Source organism: Cebus imitator, unplaced genomic scaffold (genome assembly GCF_001604975.1).
Source record: "Cebus imitator isolate Cc_AM_T3 unplaced genomic scaffold, Cebus_imitator-1.0 Scaffold38, whole genome shotgun sequence".
Classification (NCBI taxonomy): Eukaryota; Metazoa; Chordata; class Mammalia; order Primates; family Cebidae; genus Cebus; species Cebus imitator.
This window is the reverse complement of record NW_016107353.1, coordinates 9,358,956-9,377,977: the sequence shown is the minus strand read 5'-3', so window position 1 is coordinate 9,377,977 and position 19,022 is coordinate 9,358,956. Positions and strand designations below refer to the sequence as shown.

The 19,022-nt window shown below is 37.8% G+C and overlaps 1 protein-coding gene across 3 annotated transcripts in view; it reads left to right on the top strand.

Moving 5' to 3' along the window:
* Positions 1-19,022, top strand: part of INTS7 (integrator complex subunit 7) — a 95,920-nt gene that overhangs the window by 64,826 nt on the left and 12,072 nt on the right. For all 3 annotated transcript variants that reach the window (XM_037737406.1, XM_017525596.1, XM_017525594.1), the window contains 3 exons: positions 5,968-6,162; positions 6,715-6,818; positions 8,176-8,244. In XM_037737406.1, the coding sequence (XP_037593334.1) occupies positions 5,968-6,162; positions 6,715-6,818; positions 8,176-8,244 (368 nt within the window). The remainder of the gene's footprint in view (positions 1-5,967; positions 6,163-6,714; positions 6,819-8,175; positions 8,245-19,022) is intronic.

Here is a 19,022-nt window from a genome sequence, read left to right as displayed (position 1 = left end):
CACTTAATGCAAAGGTTTGTCTAGGACAGTGGTTCTCAACCAGGGATGGTTTTATCCTCCAGGGGATATTTGACAGTATCTGGAGCCTTTTTTGGTTCTCACCACTTGTCCAGTTGTTACTGGTATGTAGTGCAGAGGCAATGCACAGGAAAGCTCCCCTCAACAAAGAATTAGTTCAGAATGTCAGTAGTAGTCAGGTTGAAAACCCTTCTCTAGGGCAGTGAACCTCAGTCAGAGCTGCGTATCTGCCCCTTGCTCCAATTTAGAAGTGTGTGTGGATGTTTCTGTTTGTCACAGTGATGGGGAGTTGGGGGGCATTGCTACTGGCAGTAATGGTCAGCAGCTAAATACCTAATCTCCTGAAATGCTAGGAATATTCCTGTTCCTGTTTAGAGATATTGCTGTAAGATGTTACCTAAGAGTGGAATTGCACAGGTTATGTGCATCTTTAAATTGACTAGCTAATACCAGGTTTCCCCCAGTGGCTTTACAAGTTTACAGTTCTCCCAACAGTGTATAAGGGTTCCTGTTGCCCTACATTTTTCTCTTTGTCTGGTAGGTTCTAAAGCTTATGATTGGCTTTTCCCAGATTACTAATACAATTAGACATTTGTTTCATATGTTTGGCCATTTGTGTTTTATTTTATGTGAAGCTCCTGCTGAAGATTTTTGCTCATTTTCCTACTAGTTCGTGTGTCTTTTCTTACTGGTTTATAAGAGTACTTTATATGTTCTGAATACTAATCTTTTGTAGGTTGTATGAAATGCAGATATTATCTGATTTGTGGCTTTTTTTCCTGCTTTTTATATTCTGATGAATAGCAGTTTTTAATTTTAGTGTAATCTAAGATACTCATGTTTTTTTAAGTGGTGTGTATTTTATGTTGATTTCTCTACTCCATCCCCATTCCAGTTACTACCTTTGTCTTTCTCCCAAGAAGTAACCACTGTTTTCATTTCTAAAACTATGGCTTAGTTTTGCCTTGTTTTCCAACATTATTTAAAGCATGCAGTATTATTCGTTTGATTCTAGCTTTTTTTGCTCAGCACTGTCTATATATTATGATTCATTCATGCTTTTTGTTGTGTATGGCAATTGTTCATTTATTTTTATTGCTGCAGAGTATTCCATTGGGTGACTGTTGTACAATCTATTTACCATTTTATTGTTGAGGAATATTTGGGTTATTTCCAGTTTGAGTCTGTTAAGAATAAGTCAGTTATGAACATTCTTATACATGACTTTTGATACAGATGTACCTTTCTTCTAGGTGGTAGTGCTTCATCATAGGATATACTTAGGTTCAGCTTTAGTAGGTAACTGCTAACCAGTTGCCCATGTTGGTTTCCAGTTTAACCAGCACTAAATGCAAATTGCCTTTTGTAGAGCTTTTCGAATACATGGCTTGTTGACTGATCCATTTTGGAATATTTGGCCATTATCTCTCTCCTTTTTCTTTTCTTTTTTTTTTTTTTTTTGAGACAAGGGTCTCAATCTGTTGCCCAGGCTGGAGTACAGCAGCATGATCATAGCTCACCGTAGCCTCAAACTCTTCCATTGCACCCAGCTAATTTTTTTTTTTTACTTTTGGTAGAGATGGGGTCTTGGTTTATTGCCCAAGCTGGTCTTGAACTCCTGGCCTCGAGCCAGTCTCCCAAAGTGCTGGGATTACAGTCTCCCAAAGTACGGGCATGAATCACTGTACCTGGCCATTATTTCTTTAGATATTGCATCTGTCCCTTTTTTTTTTTTTTTTTTTTTTGGTTCCAGTTGGACCTACGTTAATTCTTTTTACCAAGTTTCATATATCTCTTACATTCTCTTCTACATTTTCCGTCTTTTTATCTCGCTGTATTTTCCTCTAGATGTTTTCTCCTGACCTATCTTCTAGTCCATTAATTTTTTTCACTGTTTAATCTGCTGTTAAACCCATTTATTACATTCTTAATTTCATTTATTAATACAAATAGTGGCAAAAATCATAATTACTTTTGCAGTAACCTAATATATTTTTAGTCCCAGAATTTCCATTGGGTTATTTTATATTTTCCACTTTTCAACTAGGTTTCTCTATCTTGTCATTTAATTTTTTTAACATATTAATCATAGTTATTTTAAAGTTCATATCTGATATCTCTGGTATCTGGATTTATTGTTGTTTGTGTTTTTGACCTTTTTTTTTTTCCCGCTCTTGGCTTGGGGAGTTTTGTCATTTTTGCATGCTTGGTTATTTTATTTTATTTTTTTCTGAGATGGAGTCTTTTTCTGTTACCCAGGCTGGAGTGCAGTGGCACAATCTCAGTTCACTGCAGCCTCCACCTCCTGGGCTCAAGCAGTTCTCCTGCCTCAGCCTCCCAAGTAGCTGGGCTTATAGCTGTGCACCACCACACCTAGCTAATGTTTTTGTATTTTTGGTAGAGACCAGGTTTCACTGTGTTGGCCAGACTGGTCTCTAACTCTTGACCTCATGATCTGCCCACCTGGGCCTCCCAAAGTGCTGGGATTATAGGCGTGAGGCGCCACTCCTGGCCGCTTGGTTATTTTTTATTGAGTTTTGGACAGTGCGTTTAAAAATTGATAGGTATTACATTATCAGAACCTTAAATTATTTTTCTTTGCTTTTGACAGGCACTTAGGCTAAGGACAGATCACCTTAATTTAGCCAAGGATTGAACTGACTGAAAGCTAGACTTCAGTCTTTGTGAGAGCCAGCATGTTTTTGGGTTCTCCTGATTCCTAGGGCATAGTTCTTTGAGGTTACAGCAGAAAGCCTGAAGTATTTTCCATAATCCTTTCTAGTTTTAGGGGACTGACTGCCGAAAGCTCTGCTCAGCTTTTCAGTTGCAGTTTTCAAATTAGTGCATGTCAGTGTTACCTTTTTGGGTTTCCCTTCTCTTCATGATTTTGGCTCCACAGTTCCTTAGTAGCTTAGTGGTTCTTCAGTGCTTTCACATAGATACTTTTAATACTTCGTTCTACTTTCCCAGTTGGTCTTAGCAGGAGGGCTGGTTTAATCTAGCTTACTCTAGCTTTAGGCTTGGCTTATTTTTTTAAAAACTGACGTTATGCTAAGTGAAATAAGCCAGTCACAGAACACATATACTATATGATTCGACTTATGTGATATCTAAAGTAGTCAAATTCATAAAAACAGAAAGTAGAATAGTGGTAGCCAGGGGCTTGAGGCAAAGGGAAAGGGGGAGTTTGTTGTTTAATGAGCATAAAGTTTCAGTTCTGCAAGATGAGAAAAGTTCTGGAGACTTCTTTCACAATAATACAATGAGCTTATCAGGTAGCTTTTTTCCAGCTATAGTGATTTCTTTAGCGAGTCTGCTTAGAAAACAATATATGTAATACAAATCAGAAATTCAGCGAAATACTAATATGCGTGTTTAACACAAATTTGACTGTACTGTATATGTTTAGCAAAAAAAAAAAATAACTATTTGCATAGTGGAGACAATTCTGCCAGCCATTCTTCTCAGTGAGCTTGTATTCCAGAATGAGCATTAGAAAAGAATTCTGAGTTTGTTGTTTCTTCATCTGGCTTTGTTGAAATAACTGGAAATAACTCATTCCTGAGGAATTTTCAGGGGTAATTTTGATTGTCACCTGATGTTAGAACCCAACCTCTGTTAAAGCTTTAGCCCCAGTGGAAAGAAAGGGAAATGAGATCCCTTTATTTTTCATTGGCATTATTCACACTTCTGTAGTCTAAATTTTATTTCTTAAACATCTCTCATTGTTATTGGATTATATTACCTTTTAAGTAAAAGTCTTTGACCTTTACCACAAATCTGTCTCTCTTTCTGTGTTCTTTTTGAACACATGTACTGTATGTAACAGTGCTTTCCTTCGGTATAGCATGGTCTGGGATGGCACAATCACTTTTAAGGTTATCATCAATAAATATTTCTTGTTAGAGATAAATCCAGAGTAGCAGCAGATCTTCACTACAACATCTTACTTCTCTTTCAAAGTAGAACAATATTGCCAGTATTTTTTGTCTGTTAAGATGGTTAGTAGTATTTATATAACAGTATCATGTAAACCTGCTTGTACCCCTGCCCCTTTTGAAGTTGCTGAGAAACATAAATTTAAAACAGCAAATAGCAGCGTAAGAGGCAGAGGAGGCGGGGGATTTATCTTCCTATAACAGCAAATCAGATCTCATCTAAGAAATTAAAAACAATTGAAGTAGTCGCTTTAATGTCCTGATCTGTGCTGTTCATGATTACAACAAAATATTCTGAACATGGAAAACCACAGAATTAAATATATTAAGTATAGTTATTACCTCTACCTTACATAAAATGTTTCATCAAGGGCCTTTGCAGTTTGAGAATAATACTATAGCAAGCATACGTTCTTTAAAAGGATGTGGTGAGTGGTTTACTAAATTTGTGGAGTAAAATGTGAATGCTACCAAATAATAAAACAGATCATTTGACATTTAATAGTAAAGACAGCTATACTAAGGTCAATATGAGGTAAAATTGGCCATATAGATAATATTTGTAACTGACTTCTAGAAACCCAAAACCATATCTGGCTCTTTTGCTAAAAGACTAATGTGAGATAGTATTTAAGAAACAGCCTCAGCATGTTTTAAATGGGTCACGTCATAGAGGAAGATTTTCACTATGCCTTCGTTTATTGTTAAATTAGTACATTTTTAGTGTGTGCCTTTTGTTAAAAACACAGTGCTAGGATCTCCACTAGGACAGTTGCTAAACAGTTGAAGGTTTTCTTAGTTCTCTGCCCACCCTGGCTTGCCTTACCATTTTTTTACCTTTTCTACCTAGCTAATGCTACCCAAGACTTACCCCTGACACCTCTCCATCCTCATCAAAATTTAAATTTGTGTGTTAGAACCTCTTCTTCCTTGGTGGCCTCTCTGTGCTTTCTGAAGTGTCTAGTCAGACATTTTTTTTTCTTTTTGAGATGGAGTTTCACTCTGTTGCCCAGGCTGGAGTGCACTGGCACAATCTCGATTCACTGCAACTTCCGCATTCCGGGTTCAAGTGATTCTCCTGCCTCAGCCTCCTGAGTAGCTGGGAGTACAGGTGTGCACTGCCAGGCCCAGCTAATTTTTGTATTTTTAGTAGAGACAGCATTTCACCATGTTGGTCAGGCTGGTCTCGAACTCCTGACCTCATGATCCGCCCACCTCGGCCTCCCAAAGTGGCAGGATACAGGCATGAGCCACCGCACCTGGCCCAGAAATTGTTTTTAAAATTAATCTGGGCTACAGGAGTTTGAGGCCAGCCTGGGCAACATAGTCAGACCCCGTCTCTACAAAAAAATTATCTGGGCATGGTGGTGCGCACCCTTAGTCCCAGCTACTCAGGAAACTCAGGTAGGAGGATCATTTCAGCCCAGGAAGTTGAGACTGCGGTGAGATATGATTGCGCCACTGCACTCCAGCTTGGGTGACAGAACGATACCCTGTCTCAAAAAAAAAAAAAAAGAAATTTGGGCTAGCAGTAGAAGAGGGTAACTTTGAGGCAGTGTTCCTTTATTTAAAGCTGCGACTGTCTAGAAACATATTTTTCCTGCCCTTATCTTTCTTTCTCTTTCTGCCCCCAACTTTTCAAGGTTCCAGTGATGGGAATTTCAGATTGGAAAGGTAGCAAATAGGGGATTTTGGGGGATGGTAATGTCCTTGAAGCATTCTTCATGTGATTACCTTCTTGATGATGTTCTTGACAACCCACATATTGTGAATGTAGGAAGTAAGGAACCTATGACTAGTGATAGTACATACAGTTTTTCAGAGCTGGTGTTTAATAACAATGTTTTTCATTCTAATATTACATTATTCTTTTTATCATTTAGGTCTTTATCCATCAGTGTTGTTAGAGAACTACTGTACTTGACCACAAACTTATAAATACTTGGTACTGCCCCATCTCACTGTTATGTTTACTTTGTCTTAAATATCTCTCTTTTTTTTTTTTTTTCAGGCAGCTAGCACACCACTGAATCCTTTAAGTTTTCAATGTGAATTTGTAAAACTCAGGATTGACCTTCTACAAGCCTTCTCTCAACTTATCTGTACTTGTAATAGCCTAAAAACAAGCCCCCCACCTGCAATTGCCACAACAATTGCCATGACCCTAGGAAATGACCTTCAGAGGTGTGGTCGAATCTCCAATCAGGCAGGTCTTAACTTTCAGTGCACTTTTTATTTACACTTTAGAGGTTTTTGAAGAGGTTTTTGAAGTTAGTTATAAGATAAAAAGTTGTGAAATTTAAAATCAGTGGTTTAACTCAGATATTATCATAAATGTTTATTAACTCAGCTGTCTGGCCAAATAGACTGATGTGTTATTAGAATAATAAAGTAATTAATGGTATCTATGAGTGCTAGATATTTATATAAAGAGAAAGGACATAGAATTTTTTAAAAGACTTCAGAATGTTTATAACTAAATTATTTTAGTGGAACTTGAATCTAAAATACAAATTTTTTTTGTTTCTATATGTCATATGTAATAATCTTGTGAACATGTATAGTTTCATTTGCCATTTGCCATTTTTGTTTTTATTTAATGAAGTTTATAAAAATGAATGGAATGACAATGAAAATATTGGAGTATTTTTTGAATTGTTATTGTTTGAAGGTGCTTTTTTTAATGTTTTGATTTTTGTGTTGTTTATATAATAATGATAGCATGTTTGTTTGTCATAACTGATACATTTTTTAATAGATGAAACAGTCCATGGAGGAATTTCGGAGCCTTGCTTCTCGATATGGGGATCTTTACCAGGCCTCTTTTGATGCTGACTCAGCAACTTTGAGGAACGTCGAACTATATCCCAAGCTTGACCCAGTATTTCTTGTTTTTTTTTGTTTGTTTTTTTTTTTTTTTTAAGTTTTCTTTTAAATATAGACTACGTCAGCTGTGCTTACCTACAAAATACATATTAGATAAGCCTACAAATTTATTATATAGTTTCCCCTTTGAAATCTTTGAGCAGAATTATCTTACTTTTTAACTTTACCCAGGATTTTAACAAAAAATGGTAACTCAAAGGTGTCTTTTTTTATATTCAGGAAGTGCATCCAAAGCAACATGCAAAGCCAGTGTTGCTTATCTGTGCTCACTTGAGCTACAACAGACAACTAAACACATTTTCCTACCAAAAAACATGTTTCATCTCCTTTATTAATGATCTCCTCAGTAGCATTAGTTGTCACTTTTTTTTTTTTTTTTTTTTTTTTGAGTTGCAGTCTCACTCTGTTGCCTAAGGTGGAGTGCAGTAGCATGATCTTGGCTCACTGCAAACTCAGCCTCCTGGGTTCAACTGATTCTCCTGCCCCAGCCTCCCTAGTAGCTGGATTACAGGCACATGCCACCATAACCTGGCTTTTTGTATTTTTAGTAGAGACAGGGTTTCACCATGTTGGCTGGGCTGGTCTCAAACTCCTGGCCTCAAGTGATTAGCCTGCCTCAGCCTACAAAGTGCTGGGATTATAGGAGTGAGCCACTGCACCCAGCCTATTTGTCACTTTTAAATCCTTCCTAAGTTCGCTGTATTTTCTTATTAGTAACTTCAAATTACTTTTGAAAGGAAGGAATTGAAATTCTTTTTTTAAGTTGTAGGACTTAACTAGTCGGTAGTTCTTGGCATTTAGTTTACTGATTGAAACCCAGTGAATGCTGTGGGCCCTCTGCCCTACAAAATGTGTATGTGCACACACAACCAAAATGTGCATATAAGTTCAAGGGAGTTGTCAGACCCCTTGAGCTCTAGATTAGGAACTTCTGGGATAAAGACTCCTTAGACCACTCTGTTTTTGTTTTTGTTTTTTAACTTTTATTGGTGAAACCTTTATTTGTTTGTCTCAAACTGTTATGAAAAACCCCTATATCTAAAATCAGAGTTGCTATGATTGAATCACAGGGCCTGTCACTTAGTTTCCCCTTCCCACAGTAGTAGCCTCTGAAGTACCCTTCTTGGAACAGAGTTTGAGAATCACTGTTAGAGACAATGTATATCCCTTACACATTGATATAAAAGTTACAGCCCCAGACCATTCAAGTTGCTAACATTATGATTACCTTCACTAGGCAATCGTTAAATCTTAACCCATTTAATATTCAGATAATAGAAACCTATAGGGGGTTTCTTCTCTGTTTTTGTGTATAACCTTAACATCAATCCAGACAGCAGCAGAGCTGTTTACTGATATCTCATGCAATAGAAGCCCTGATTTTGGATCCAGAATCAGCAAGGTAATTCTAATAATAGTAGTTGAGAACACTTTCTGTACATTGTCTTACGTAAGCATCAGAAGAGTATTTTGGGACAAGAATTATGGTAGTAAAAACAAAGAGGAAGAATTCTTCCAGCATTTTCTCTGGGTCATATAACTAGTGACAAGACAGATTTTCTGACTCTATTTACCTCCTGCCTGTTTTCAAAAAAATTAATGTGGAAAGATAACTGGGAAGAAATTCTTTTTTTTTTTTTTTTTTTTTTTTGAGGCAGAGTGTCACTCTGTCACCCCGGCTAGAGTGCAGTAGCTTGATCTCAGCTCATTACAGCCTCCGCCTCCCTGGTTCAAGTGATTCTCCTGCCTCAGCTTCCTAAGTAGCTGGGACTAAGGCATGTGCTACCACACCTGGCTAATTTTTTATTTTAGTAGAGATGGGGTTTCACCATGTTAGCCAGGCTGGTCTCGAACTCCGACCTCAGGTGATCCACCTGCCTTGGCCTCTCAAAGTGAGAAATTCTTTAAATATGAATAATTTCTTCTTGTATATTATAATTAAACTGTTTATTAAAAATTGAGTTGGTGATACAATTAAACTCGAACTCGAGATTTTTTTCCTTTGGTTTATTTCCTAAACCAAAATATCCCTGGTTTTGCTTTTTTAAATTTTTTCTCCTCTCCCCTAATAACCAATTAATTATTCAAAATAAATTTTTTTTTTTTTTGAGGCAGAGTCTTGCTCCGTCGCCAGGTGCCAGGCTGGAGTACAGTGGCTTAATCTCGGCTCACTACAACCTCTGCCTCCCGGGTTCAAGCAATTCTCCTGCCTCAGCCTCCTGAGTAGCTGGGACTGCAGGCGTACGCCACCACGCCCAGCTAATTTTTGTATTTTTAGTAGAGACGGGGTTTCACCATGTTGGCCAGGATGGTCTCGATCTCTTGACCTCGTGATCCGCCCGCCTCGGCCTCCCAAAGTGCTGTGATTACAGGCGTGAGCCACCACGCCCGGCTGATTATTTTCAGTAAAGAATGAGTCCTTGTTCTTCCTATTACAGTATTCTATTTTAGAATATTCATTTTCTTTCTTTTTTAAGTTCAAGGTTACTTGTGCAGGTTTGTTATATAGGTAAAACTCTTGTCACTGGGGTTTGTTGCACAAATGATTTCATTGCCCAGATTTTAAGCCTAGAACCCAATAGTTAATTTTCCTTGTCCTCTTTTTCCTTCCACCTTCCACCCTCAGGTAGGCCCCACTGTGTGGTGTTCCCCTCTATGTTTCCATATGTTCTCATCATTTATCTCCCACTGCTAAGGGAGAACATGTGGTATTTGGTTTTCTGTTCCTGCGTTAGTTTGCTGTGGATAATGGCCTCCAGCTCCATTCATCTTCCTGTCAAGGACATGATCTTATTCTTTTTTATGGCTGGATAGTATTTCATGGTGCATATGTACCACATTTTCATTATCTGGTCTGCCATTGATGGACATTTAGGTTAATTTCATGTCTGTGCTATTGTGAATAGTGCTGCAGTGAACATATGTGTGCATGTGTCTTTATGATAGAATGATTTCTATTCCTTTTGGTATATACACAGTTACAGGATTGCTGAGTTGAATGGTGGTTCCTTTTAGCTTTTTGAGGAATCAACACAGTGCTTTCCACAGTAGTTGAACTAATTTACACTCCCACCAACAGTGTATAAGGGTTCCTTTTTCTCTGCAGCCTCACCAGCATCTGTTATATTTTGATGATTTAGTAATAGCCATTCTGACTGGTGTGAGATGATAATCTCATTATGGTTTTGATTTACATTTCTCTAATGATCAGTGATGCTGAGCTTTGTTTTCATATGCTTGTTGGCCATGTGTATGTCTTCTTTTGAAAAGTGTTTATGTCCTTTGCCCACTTTTTTAATGGGCTTGTTTTTTTCTTGTAAATAATATAAGTTCCTTATAGATGCTTGCTGTTAGACGTTTGTCAGATGCATAGTTAGCAAAAATTTTCCCCCATTCTGTAGGTTGTTTGTTTAATCTGTGGATAGTTTTTGTTATACGGAAGCTCTTTAGTTTTATTAGATCCCATTTGTCAGTTTTTGCTTTGTTGCAATTGCTTTTGTCATCTTTGTCATGAAATCTTTGCCCATGCCTATGTCCTGAATGATACTGCCACGGTTGTCTTCCAGGGTTCTATCATTTTGCGTTTTACATTTAAATCTTTAATCCATCTTGAGTTGATTTTTGTCTGTGGTGTAAGGAAGGGGTCCAGTTTCCATCTTCTGCATATGACATCCAGTTATCCCAGCAACATTTATTGAATAGGAAGTCCTTTCCCCATTGCTTGTTTTTGTCAGCTTTGTCAAAAATCAGATGGTTGTAGGTGTGTGTGGCCTTGTTTCTGGGCTCTCTATTCTGTTCCATTGGTCTGTGTGTATGTTTCTATACCAGTACCATAAAGTTACTGTAGCCCTGTAGTATGGTTTGAAGTTGGTAGCCTGATGCCTCCAGCTTTGCTCTTTATGCTTAGGTTGTCTAGGCTCTTTCTGGTTCTGTATGAATTTTAAAATAGTTTCTTTTGCTTCCATGAAGAATGTCATTGGCAGATTGATGGGAATAACATTGAATCTATACACTGCTTTGGGCATTATGGCCATTTTAACAATATTGATTTCTCCTATTCATGAGCATGGAATCTTTTTCCATTTGTTTGTGTCACCTCTGATTTCATTGAGCAGTAGTTTGTAGTTTTCCTTAGATCTTTCACCTCCCTGGTTAGCTGTATACCTAGGTATTTTATTCTTTTTGTGACAGTTGTGAATGGGAATGCATTTCTGATTTGGCTTTCAGCTTGACTGTTGTTGGTGTATAGGAATACTAGTGATTTTTTTATGCAGATTTTGTATCCTGGATCTTTGCTGAAGTTGTTTATCAGCTTAAGGAGCTTGTGGGCCAAGACTGTGGGGTTTTCTAGATATTGTATTATGCTGTCTGCAAACAGGGATAGTTGGACTTCCTCTCTTCTTATTTGGATGCCCTTTCTTTTTTTCTCTCACCTGATCGCTCTGACTTGATTGCAACTTCCAATACTATGTTGAATAGGAGTGGTAAGAGAGGGCATCCTTGTCTTACGCAAGTTTTCAGGCGGCATGCTTCTAGCTTTTGCCCATTCAGTATGATGTTGGCTGTGGGTTTGTCCTAGGTGACTCTTACTATTTTGAGATATGTTTTTTCAACTTCTAGTTTAGTCAAAGTTTTTTTTTAATATGATGGGATATGGAATTTTATCAAAAGCCTTTTCTTCATTGATTAAGATGATCATATGGTTTTTGTCTTTAGTACCATTTATGTGATGAATCACATTTATTGATTTGCATGTGTTGAACCAACCTTGCAACCCGGGGATAAAGCCTACTTGATCGTGGTGGATAAGTTTCTGATTTCCTGCTGGATTCAGTTTACCAGTATTTCTTGAGGATTTTTGCATCAATGTTCATCAACAATATTGGTCTGAGGTTTTTGCTATTATTGTTGTTGTGTCTTCATCAGGTTTGGTATCAGGATGATGCTGGCCTCAGAATGAGTTAGGAAGGAGTCCGTCTTCTTCAGTTTTTTGGAATAGCTTCAGTAGGAATGGAGCCAGCTCTTCTATGTATACCTGGTAGAGTTTGGCTGTGAATCCATTTGGTTTTGGCTTTTTTGTTGTTGTTGTTGTTGGTAGGCTATTTATTACTGATTCAATTTCAGAGCGCATTATTGGTCTGGTCAGGGATTCAATTTCTTCCTGGTTCAGTCTTGGGAGAGTGTATATGTCCAGGAATTTATCCATTCCAGCTAGATGTTCTAGTTTGTGTCCATAGAGGTATTCATATTTCTGTGGCGTCAGTGATAATATCTTCTTTGTTGTTTCTAATTGTGTTTACTTGGATCTTCTCTCTTCTTTATTAGTCTAGCTGGCTGTCTATTAAATAGATAACTAATTTTTTTTTCAAAACACCAACTCCTGGATTTATTGATCTTTTGAATGGTTTTTTGTGTGTCTCAGTCTCCAGTTCAGGTCTGATTTTGGTTATTTCTTGTCTTCTGCTAGCTTTAGAGTTGATTTGCTCTTCATTCTCTAGTTCTTTTAGTTGTGATGTACTTTGTAAATTGAGGTCTTTCTAACTTTTTGATGTAGGTGTTTAGTGCTGTAAACTTCCCTCTTAACACTAGCTATGTCCCAGAGAGTCTGGTATATTGTCTCTTTGTTCTCATTAGTTTCAAAGAACTTCTTGATTTTTGCCTTAATTTCATTATTTGCTGAAAAGTCATTCAGGAGCAGGTTATTTAATTTCCATGTAATTGTATGGTTTTGAGCGATTTTCTTGGTCTTGATTTCTAATTTTATTGCACTGTGGTCCAAGAAAGTAGTTATTATTTTAGTTCTTTTGCATTTGCTGAAGATTGTTTTGTGTCCAATTGTGTGGTTGATTTTAGAGTATATGCCATGAGGTGATGAGAAGAATGTATATTCTGTTGTTTTTAGGTGGAGAGTTCTGTAGATGTCTATCAGGTCCATTTGGTTCAGTGCTGAGATTAGGTCCTGAGCATCTTTGTTAATTTTCTGCCTTAATGATCTAACACTGTCATGGGGTATTGCATTCTCCCACTGTTATTGTGTGGGAGTCTAAGTTTCTTTGAAGGTCTCTGAGCTCTTGCTTGGTGAATCTGGGTGCTCCTGTGTTGGGTGCATATATATTTAGGATAGTTAGGTCTTCTTACTGAATTGAACCATTTACCATTATATAATGCCCTTGTCTTTTCTTTCTTTCTTTTTTTTAAGTCTGTTTTATCTGATTTAGGATTGCAACCCCTCTTTTTTTCTGTTTTTCATTTGCTTGGTAGGTTTTTCTCTATCCCTTTATTTTGAGCCTTTGGATGTAATTGCATGTGAGATGAGTCTGTTGGCATACCATCGAATCTTGGTTCTTTATCCACCTTGTCAACCTGTGCCTTGTAATCGGGACATTTAGCCAATTTACATTAAAGGCTAGTATTGATGTGTGGATTTGATCCTGTCATTATGATAGCAGCTGGTTATCATGCAGGCTTCTTTGTGTGGTTGCTTTATAGTGTCTCACTGGTCTGTGTACTTAAGTATGTTTTTGTAGTGGCTGGTAATGGTCTTTCCATACTTAGTGTTTCCTTCAGGAGCTCTTGTAAGGCAGGTCTGGTGGTAACAGATTTCCTCAGCATTTGCTTGTCTGAAAAAGATCTTATTTTTCCTTCACTTATGAAGCTTAGTTTGGCCGGATAGGAATTTCTTTTCTTTAAGAATGTTGAGGCCGGACAAGGTGGCTCACACCTGTACTCCCAGGACTTTGGGAAACCAACGTGGGTGGATCACTTGAGGTCAAGAGTTCAAAACCAGCCTGGCCAACATGGTGAAACCCCGTCTCTACTAAAAATATTTAAAAGATTAGCCTGGCGTGGTGGCACGTTTCTATAATCACAGCCACTTGGGAGGCTGAGGCAGGAGAATCTCTTGAACCCGGGAGGCAGAAGTTGCAGTGAGCCGAGATCATGCCATCACACTCCAGCCCGGGTGACAGAACAAGACTCTGTCTCAAAAAAAAAATGAGTTGAGTATTGGCCACAATATCTTTTGGCTTATAGAGTTTCTGCTTAAAGGCCTGCTGTTAAGTGTGATGCACTTCCCCTTTGTAGGTGGCCTGACCTTTCTAGCTGCCTTTTTTTTTTTTTTTTTTTTTTTTTTTTTTTTTTTTTTTTTTTTTTTTTTTTTTTTTTTTTTTCATTTCGACCTTGGCGAATCTGATGATTGTATGTCTTGAGGATGATCTTGTGAAGTATCTTACTGGGTTTCTCTGCAGTTCCTAAATTTGAATGTTGGTCTCTTTTTCTAGGTTGGGGAAGTTCTCGTGGATGATATCTTAAAATATGTCTTCCAAGTTGCTTCCATTCTTCCCATCTCTTTCAGGGACACCAGTGAGTTGCAGATTTGGTTTCTTTACATAATCCCCTATTTCTCGGGGGTTTTGTTTATTCCTTTTTATTCTTTCTTCTCTATTCTTTTCTTCTTTTTTCTGAGACAGAATCTCACTGCTGCCCAGGCTGGAGTGCAGTGGCACAATCTCAGTTCACTGCAACCTCTGCCTCCCAGGTTCAAACGATTCTCCTGCCTCAGCCTTCCGAGTAGGTAGGATTACAGGGATGCGCCACCACACCTGGCTAAGTTTTTTTTTAGTATTTTTAGTAGAGATGGGATTTCACCATGTTGGCCAGGCTTGTCTCAAACTCCTAATCTCAAGCGATCCACCCATCTCAGCCTCCCAAGGTGTTTTTTCTCTATTCTTGTCTTACTTAGAAAGCCTGTCTTCAAGCTCTGTGATTCTTTCCATAGAGTCTACTTTGCTATTAATTCTAAGGATTGCATTGTGAAATTTTTGCAGTATGTTTTTCTACTCTATCAAGTTGGTTACACTCTTTTTTATACTGGCTGTTTTTGTCTGTCAGCTCCCGTATCATTTTATTGTGCTTCTTAGCTTCCTTGGATTGGGTTTCAGTGTATTCCTGCTTCTCGATGATCTTCATTCCTATCCATATTCTGATTTCTATTTCTGTCATTTCAGCCATTTCAGCTCAGTTCAGAACCCTTACTGGAAAGAAGGCATTCTGGCTTTTTGAGTTGTCAAAAGTTGTTGCGCTGGTTCTTTTTCATCTTTGTGGGCTGATGATCTTCATCCTTTGAAGCTGCTGTTCTCTGCATGTTTTTTTTTTTTCTTTTCTCCTATGCGATGACCCTGAGGGTTTGATTGTCATATAAGGTAGATTTAATCAACTGGCTTCATTTCTGGAAGATTTTAGGGAGCCAAGGCTCAGCTCATAACTCCTGGACTGCTTGCTCCTGGGAGCTGGTATCAGCCCTGACTTTGTTCTCTGGCTCTTGAGGTTAGAAACTGACTGTACTGGGTAAGGGGCCAAGGTGCTCCAGGGCCACTGGCTACGACACTGCAATGGGTAGTGCCAGTCAAAGTGTTTTATAGGGTGATGGCAGCAGGATCCATCCTCAGTTTCACATGCCAGCAGCAGCAGCATAGCAGGATGCACACTTGCCCACTGTAACAGGATGCTAGCCAGTCTGGGATGCCAGCCTTTGGGACTTCACAGCAGCAGCAGAGGCAGCACAGCCACCTGGGGGAGGGATATAGGGGAGCCCTGCTGGTGACTGTGCGTGCCATGGCACTGGTGGGTAGTGTAAGCATAGGGACTTGGCGCTGGCGGATACAGGACTGTGTGTGCCCTCTTAGCAGGTGGAGGTGGTTGCTTAGGACAGGGGAAGGTCCACTGTTCTTCATGCCTAGTATCACTCCCAGGGCATTGTTGGCACAGGAGCTCTCCATGCCAACTCACAGTGGTTGAGCAGTCTCTTCCTCCTGGAATTCCAGAGGCCTGTGGCAGTAGCTGGTTGTTTTTTGCCAGTTCAACTCACTGTTCCCCTGTGTAATATCCCCATGCAGGGGTCCCAGCCTCCTCCTCTTTAGCCCAGCTTCTGTGCTTTTCCTCTTTCCACTCTTAGTGCCTTCCCTCTAAAGATCTGTTAGGAGAGCACCAATTGTCCGTCCCTTGGTGGCAGCTGTTCCACCTGACTGTGTCTAGTCAGCCATCTTGCCCAGCTCTTGCATTTACACTGTCTATAATTTCAATCTAGTAAGGCCTGAGATTCCAATGTTAGTTCCCTCAAAGAGAATATAATCAACAAAGCAGTTTAAATTTCTCCACCCAGATTGGAACAGAGGAAAAAAAAGGCTGAGAAAATGAAGAGTCAAAGTTGGCCTGTGGGATAATGTCATTTAGACTTACGCATGTAACTGGAATCCTAGAAAGGGAAAGGGGGAACAGAAACATTTAAATGGCTACAAGTCTTTTGTATTTAATTAACATGTAAACCCACGGAGTCACGAAGTTTAATGAATCTCTAGCAGGGAGAACATAAACCCAGAGCAAGGTACACATAATAATCAAATTGCTGGAAACCAATAATAAAAAGAAAAATTTTATTAAGAGAAAGAAGACATTATTTAGAAGGAAAGAAAGATCAGAATGTCTATTGATTTCTCATCAGAAATACTGCAAGCCAAAAGACAATTGGAACAACATTCAAAGTCCTGGAAGAAAAAAAAAAATGTTAACTTATTCGATATTTAGGAAAAATATTCTTCAATAAATTAAGGTTAAATAAAGACATTTTCAGACAAAATCTGATAAATTTTGCCATCAACAGATCTGTACTACAAAACATGATAAAAGAAGTTCTTTAGGCTGAAGGAAAATTATTTCAGATATAAACTCAGACCTACAAAACTGAATAAGGAGCATTATAAATGGTATATGTTTTATTTTTAATTTTTAAAAAATAATTGGCCATTTATAGAAAAATGATGTTTAGGAGTTTATAACATATAGAAGTAAAATATATGAAATAAGACAAGGGGAGGATGTAGTAGTAAGAATCTTACATTTATTAGTATATCATTTGACAGTAACTTTTGATAAACTGAGGGTATTTTAAACTCTAGAGCAGCCACCAAGAAATAAAACAAGGCAGTAGTGGCATAAAGTGGATTACTAAAATACTCAGTTAACCCAGAAGAGGCCAGAGAAAGGGGAAAACAGGAACAGAGAACAGATAGAAAAAGTAGAAAACAGAAGATGGTACACCTAAACCCACTCATACCAGTAATTACAATAAATGTGTATGGTCTTACTCTAAATAAAGCCAGAGATAGGCTGGATTTAAAAATAAAAATGCAACTATATGTTTACTACAGGAAATCCACTTTGAATATGAAGACATAGGTTAAAAGTAAATAAAAGGATGGAAAAGGATATAACATGCAAACCCTCCTAAGAAAGCTGTAGTGGCCATATGAATATTATACAAAGTAGACTTCAAGATAAGGGCTGTTGGTAGTGAGAAAGAGGTATACTTCATCATGATGAAAGATCAGTTCATCCAGAAGATATAATCTTCAGTATTACGGGCCTACTAACAGGTCTTCCAAATATATAAAGCAAAACTGACAGAGTTGAAGGAGAAATGCACAAATCCACAGTTGCAGTTGGAGATTTCACCACTTCCTTCTGGTTGACAGTAACTTGATCGAGACTATCAACCAACTTTACCTAGTTGACATTTATATATCATCTGCAGTGGCACACATCTTTTCAAGTGCATTTGGAACATTTACCAAGATAAACCATATGTTGGGCCATAAAACAAGTTTTAATAAATGCAAAAGCATTGAAATCAAATATGTTATCTGACATAAATTAGAAAAGAAGAAAGATTTCTGAAAAATTTCCAAGTATTTAGAAATTAACATTTCTAAATCCAGTTGGCCAAGAAATTACAAAGCAAATTAGAAAACATGTTAAACTGAATGAAAATGAGAACATACCACAAAACTTGCGGGATGCAGCTAATTTGTGGGATAAGTAGAACTTAAAGAGAAATTTATAGATTTAAATGCTTAAATATATAAAAGAAAGTTTAAGATCAGTAATCACAGTTTCTACTTTATGAAGTTAGGAAAAGAAAGCAAATTAAACCCAAAGTAATTAAAAGGATGTAAATAATAAAGCCTGCTATCAGTGAATTTGAAACAAACAACTAGATACCTATATTGGGGCAAAAAAATGTAACCTTACCTCGCAGTATACACAAAAGTTAATTCCAAATAAATCATAGACCAAAATATAAAACTCCAAATTTTCTAGAAGATGACATTGGAAAACCTCTTCATGATCTTGAGGTTGGTTATGATTTTGATTTCATAGGACACAAATAGCAGTTACCATAAGAGAAAAATTTTCTGAATTGGATTTAAACTTTTAAATCTGCTTTTGTTAAGATGTCATTTAAAAAGTGAAAAAGGTTACAAGCAGCAAGAACATATTCTCAAAACATTCTATCAAAAGACTTTTATTCAAACATTGTTTTATTAAGAACACCATACAACTCGACAATCCAATTTTTTTTTTTTGAGACACAGTTTCGATCTGTCACTCTGGCTGGAGTGCAGTGGTGCGATCTTGGCTCACTGCAACCTTCACCTCCTGGGTTCAGGCAATTCTCCTGCCTCAGTCTCCCAAGTAGCTGGGATTACAGATGTGCATCACCATGCCCAGCTACTTTTTGTATTTTTAGCAGTAGAGATGAGGTTTCACCATGTTAGCCAGGCTGGTCTCGAACTCCCGACCTCAGGTGATCCACCCACCTTGACTTCCTGAAGTGCTGGGATTACAGATGTGAGCCACCACGCCTGGCCGACAATCCAATTTTTAAAAATTGGTAAGAGTTTTAGACACTTCAGAAAAGAAGATATATTAATATACAGTAGGCATGTGAAAAGATGCTTAACATCAGTCATTAGAGAAATGAAAATCACAATGAGATACTACTCACACTAGAACAGCTAAGACCAAAAAGACCTTCAGTATGCAATGTTAGTGAAGATGTGGAGGAGCTTGAATTCATAGTAATATATTGTTGGGAATACAAAATCATACAGGCACTTTGGAAAACTGTTTGACAGTGTCATATAAAGTTAAACATACATTTATCATATGACCACAAATTCTACTGCTATTTTACCCAAGAGAAATGAAAACATATACATATACAGAAATGTTCATAGCAGCTTTATTCATAATAACAAAACTGGAAAAACCCAAGTGTCTCTCAGTAGGCTAATGGATAAACAAATTATAGTATATCCACAATTAGAATGCTGAGTATGCTCA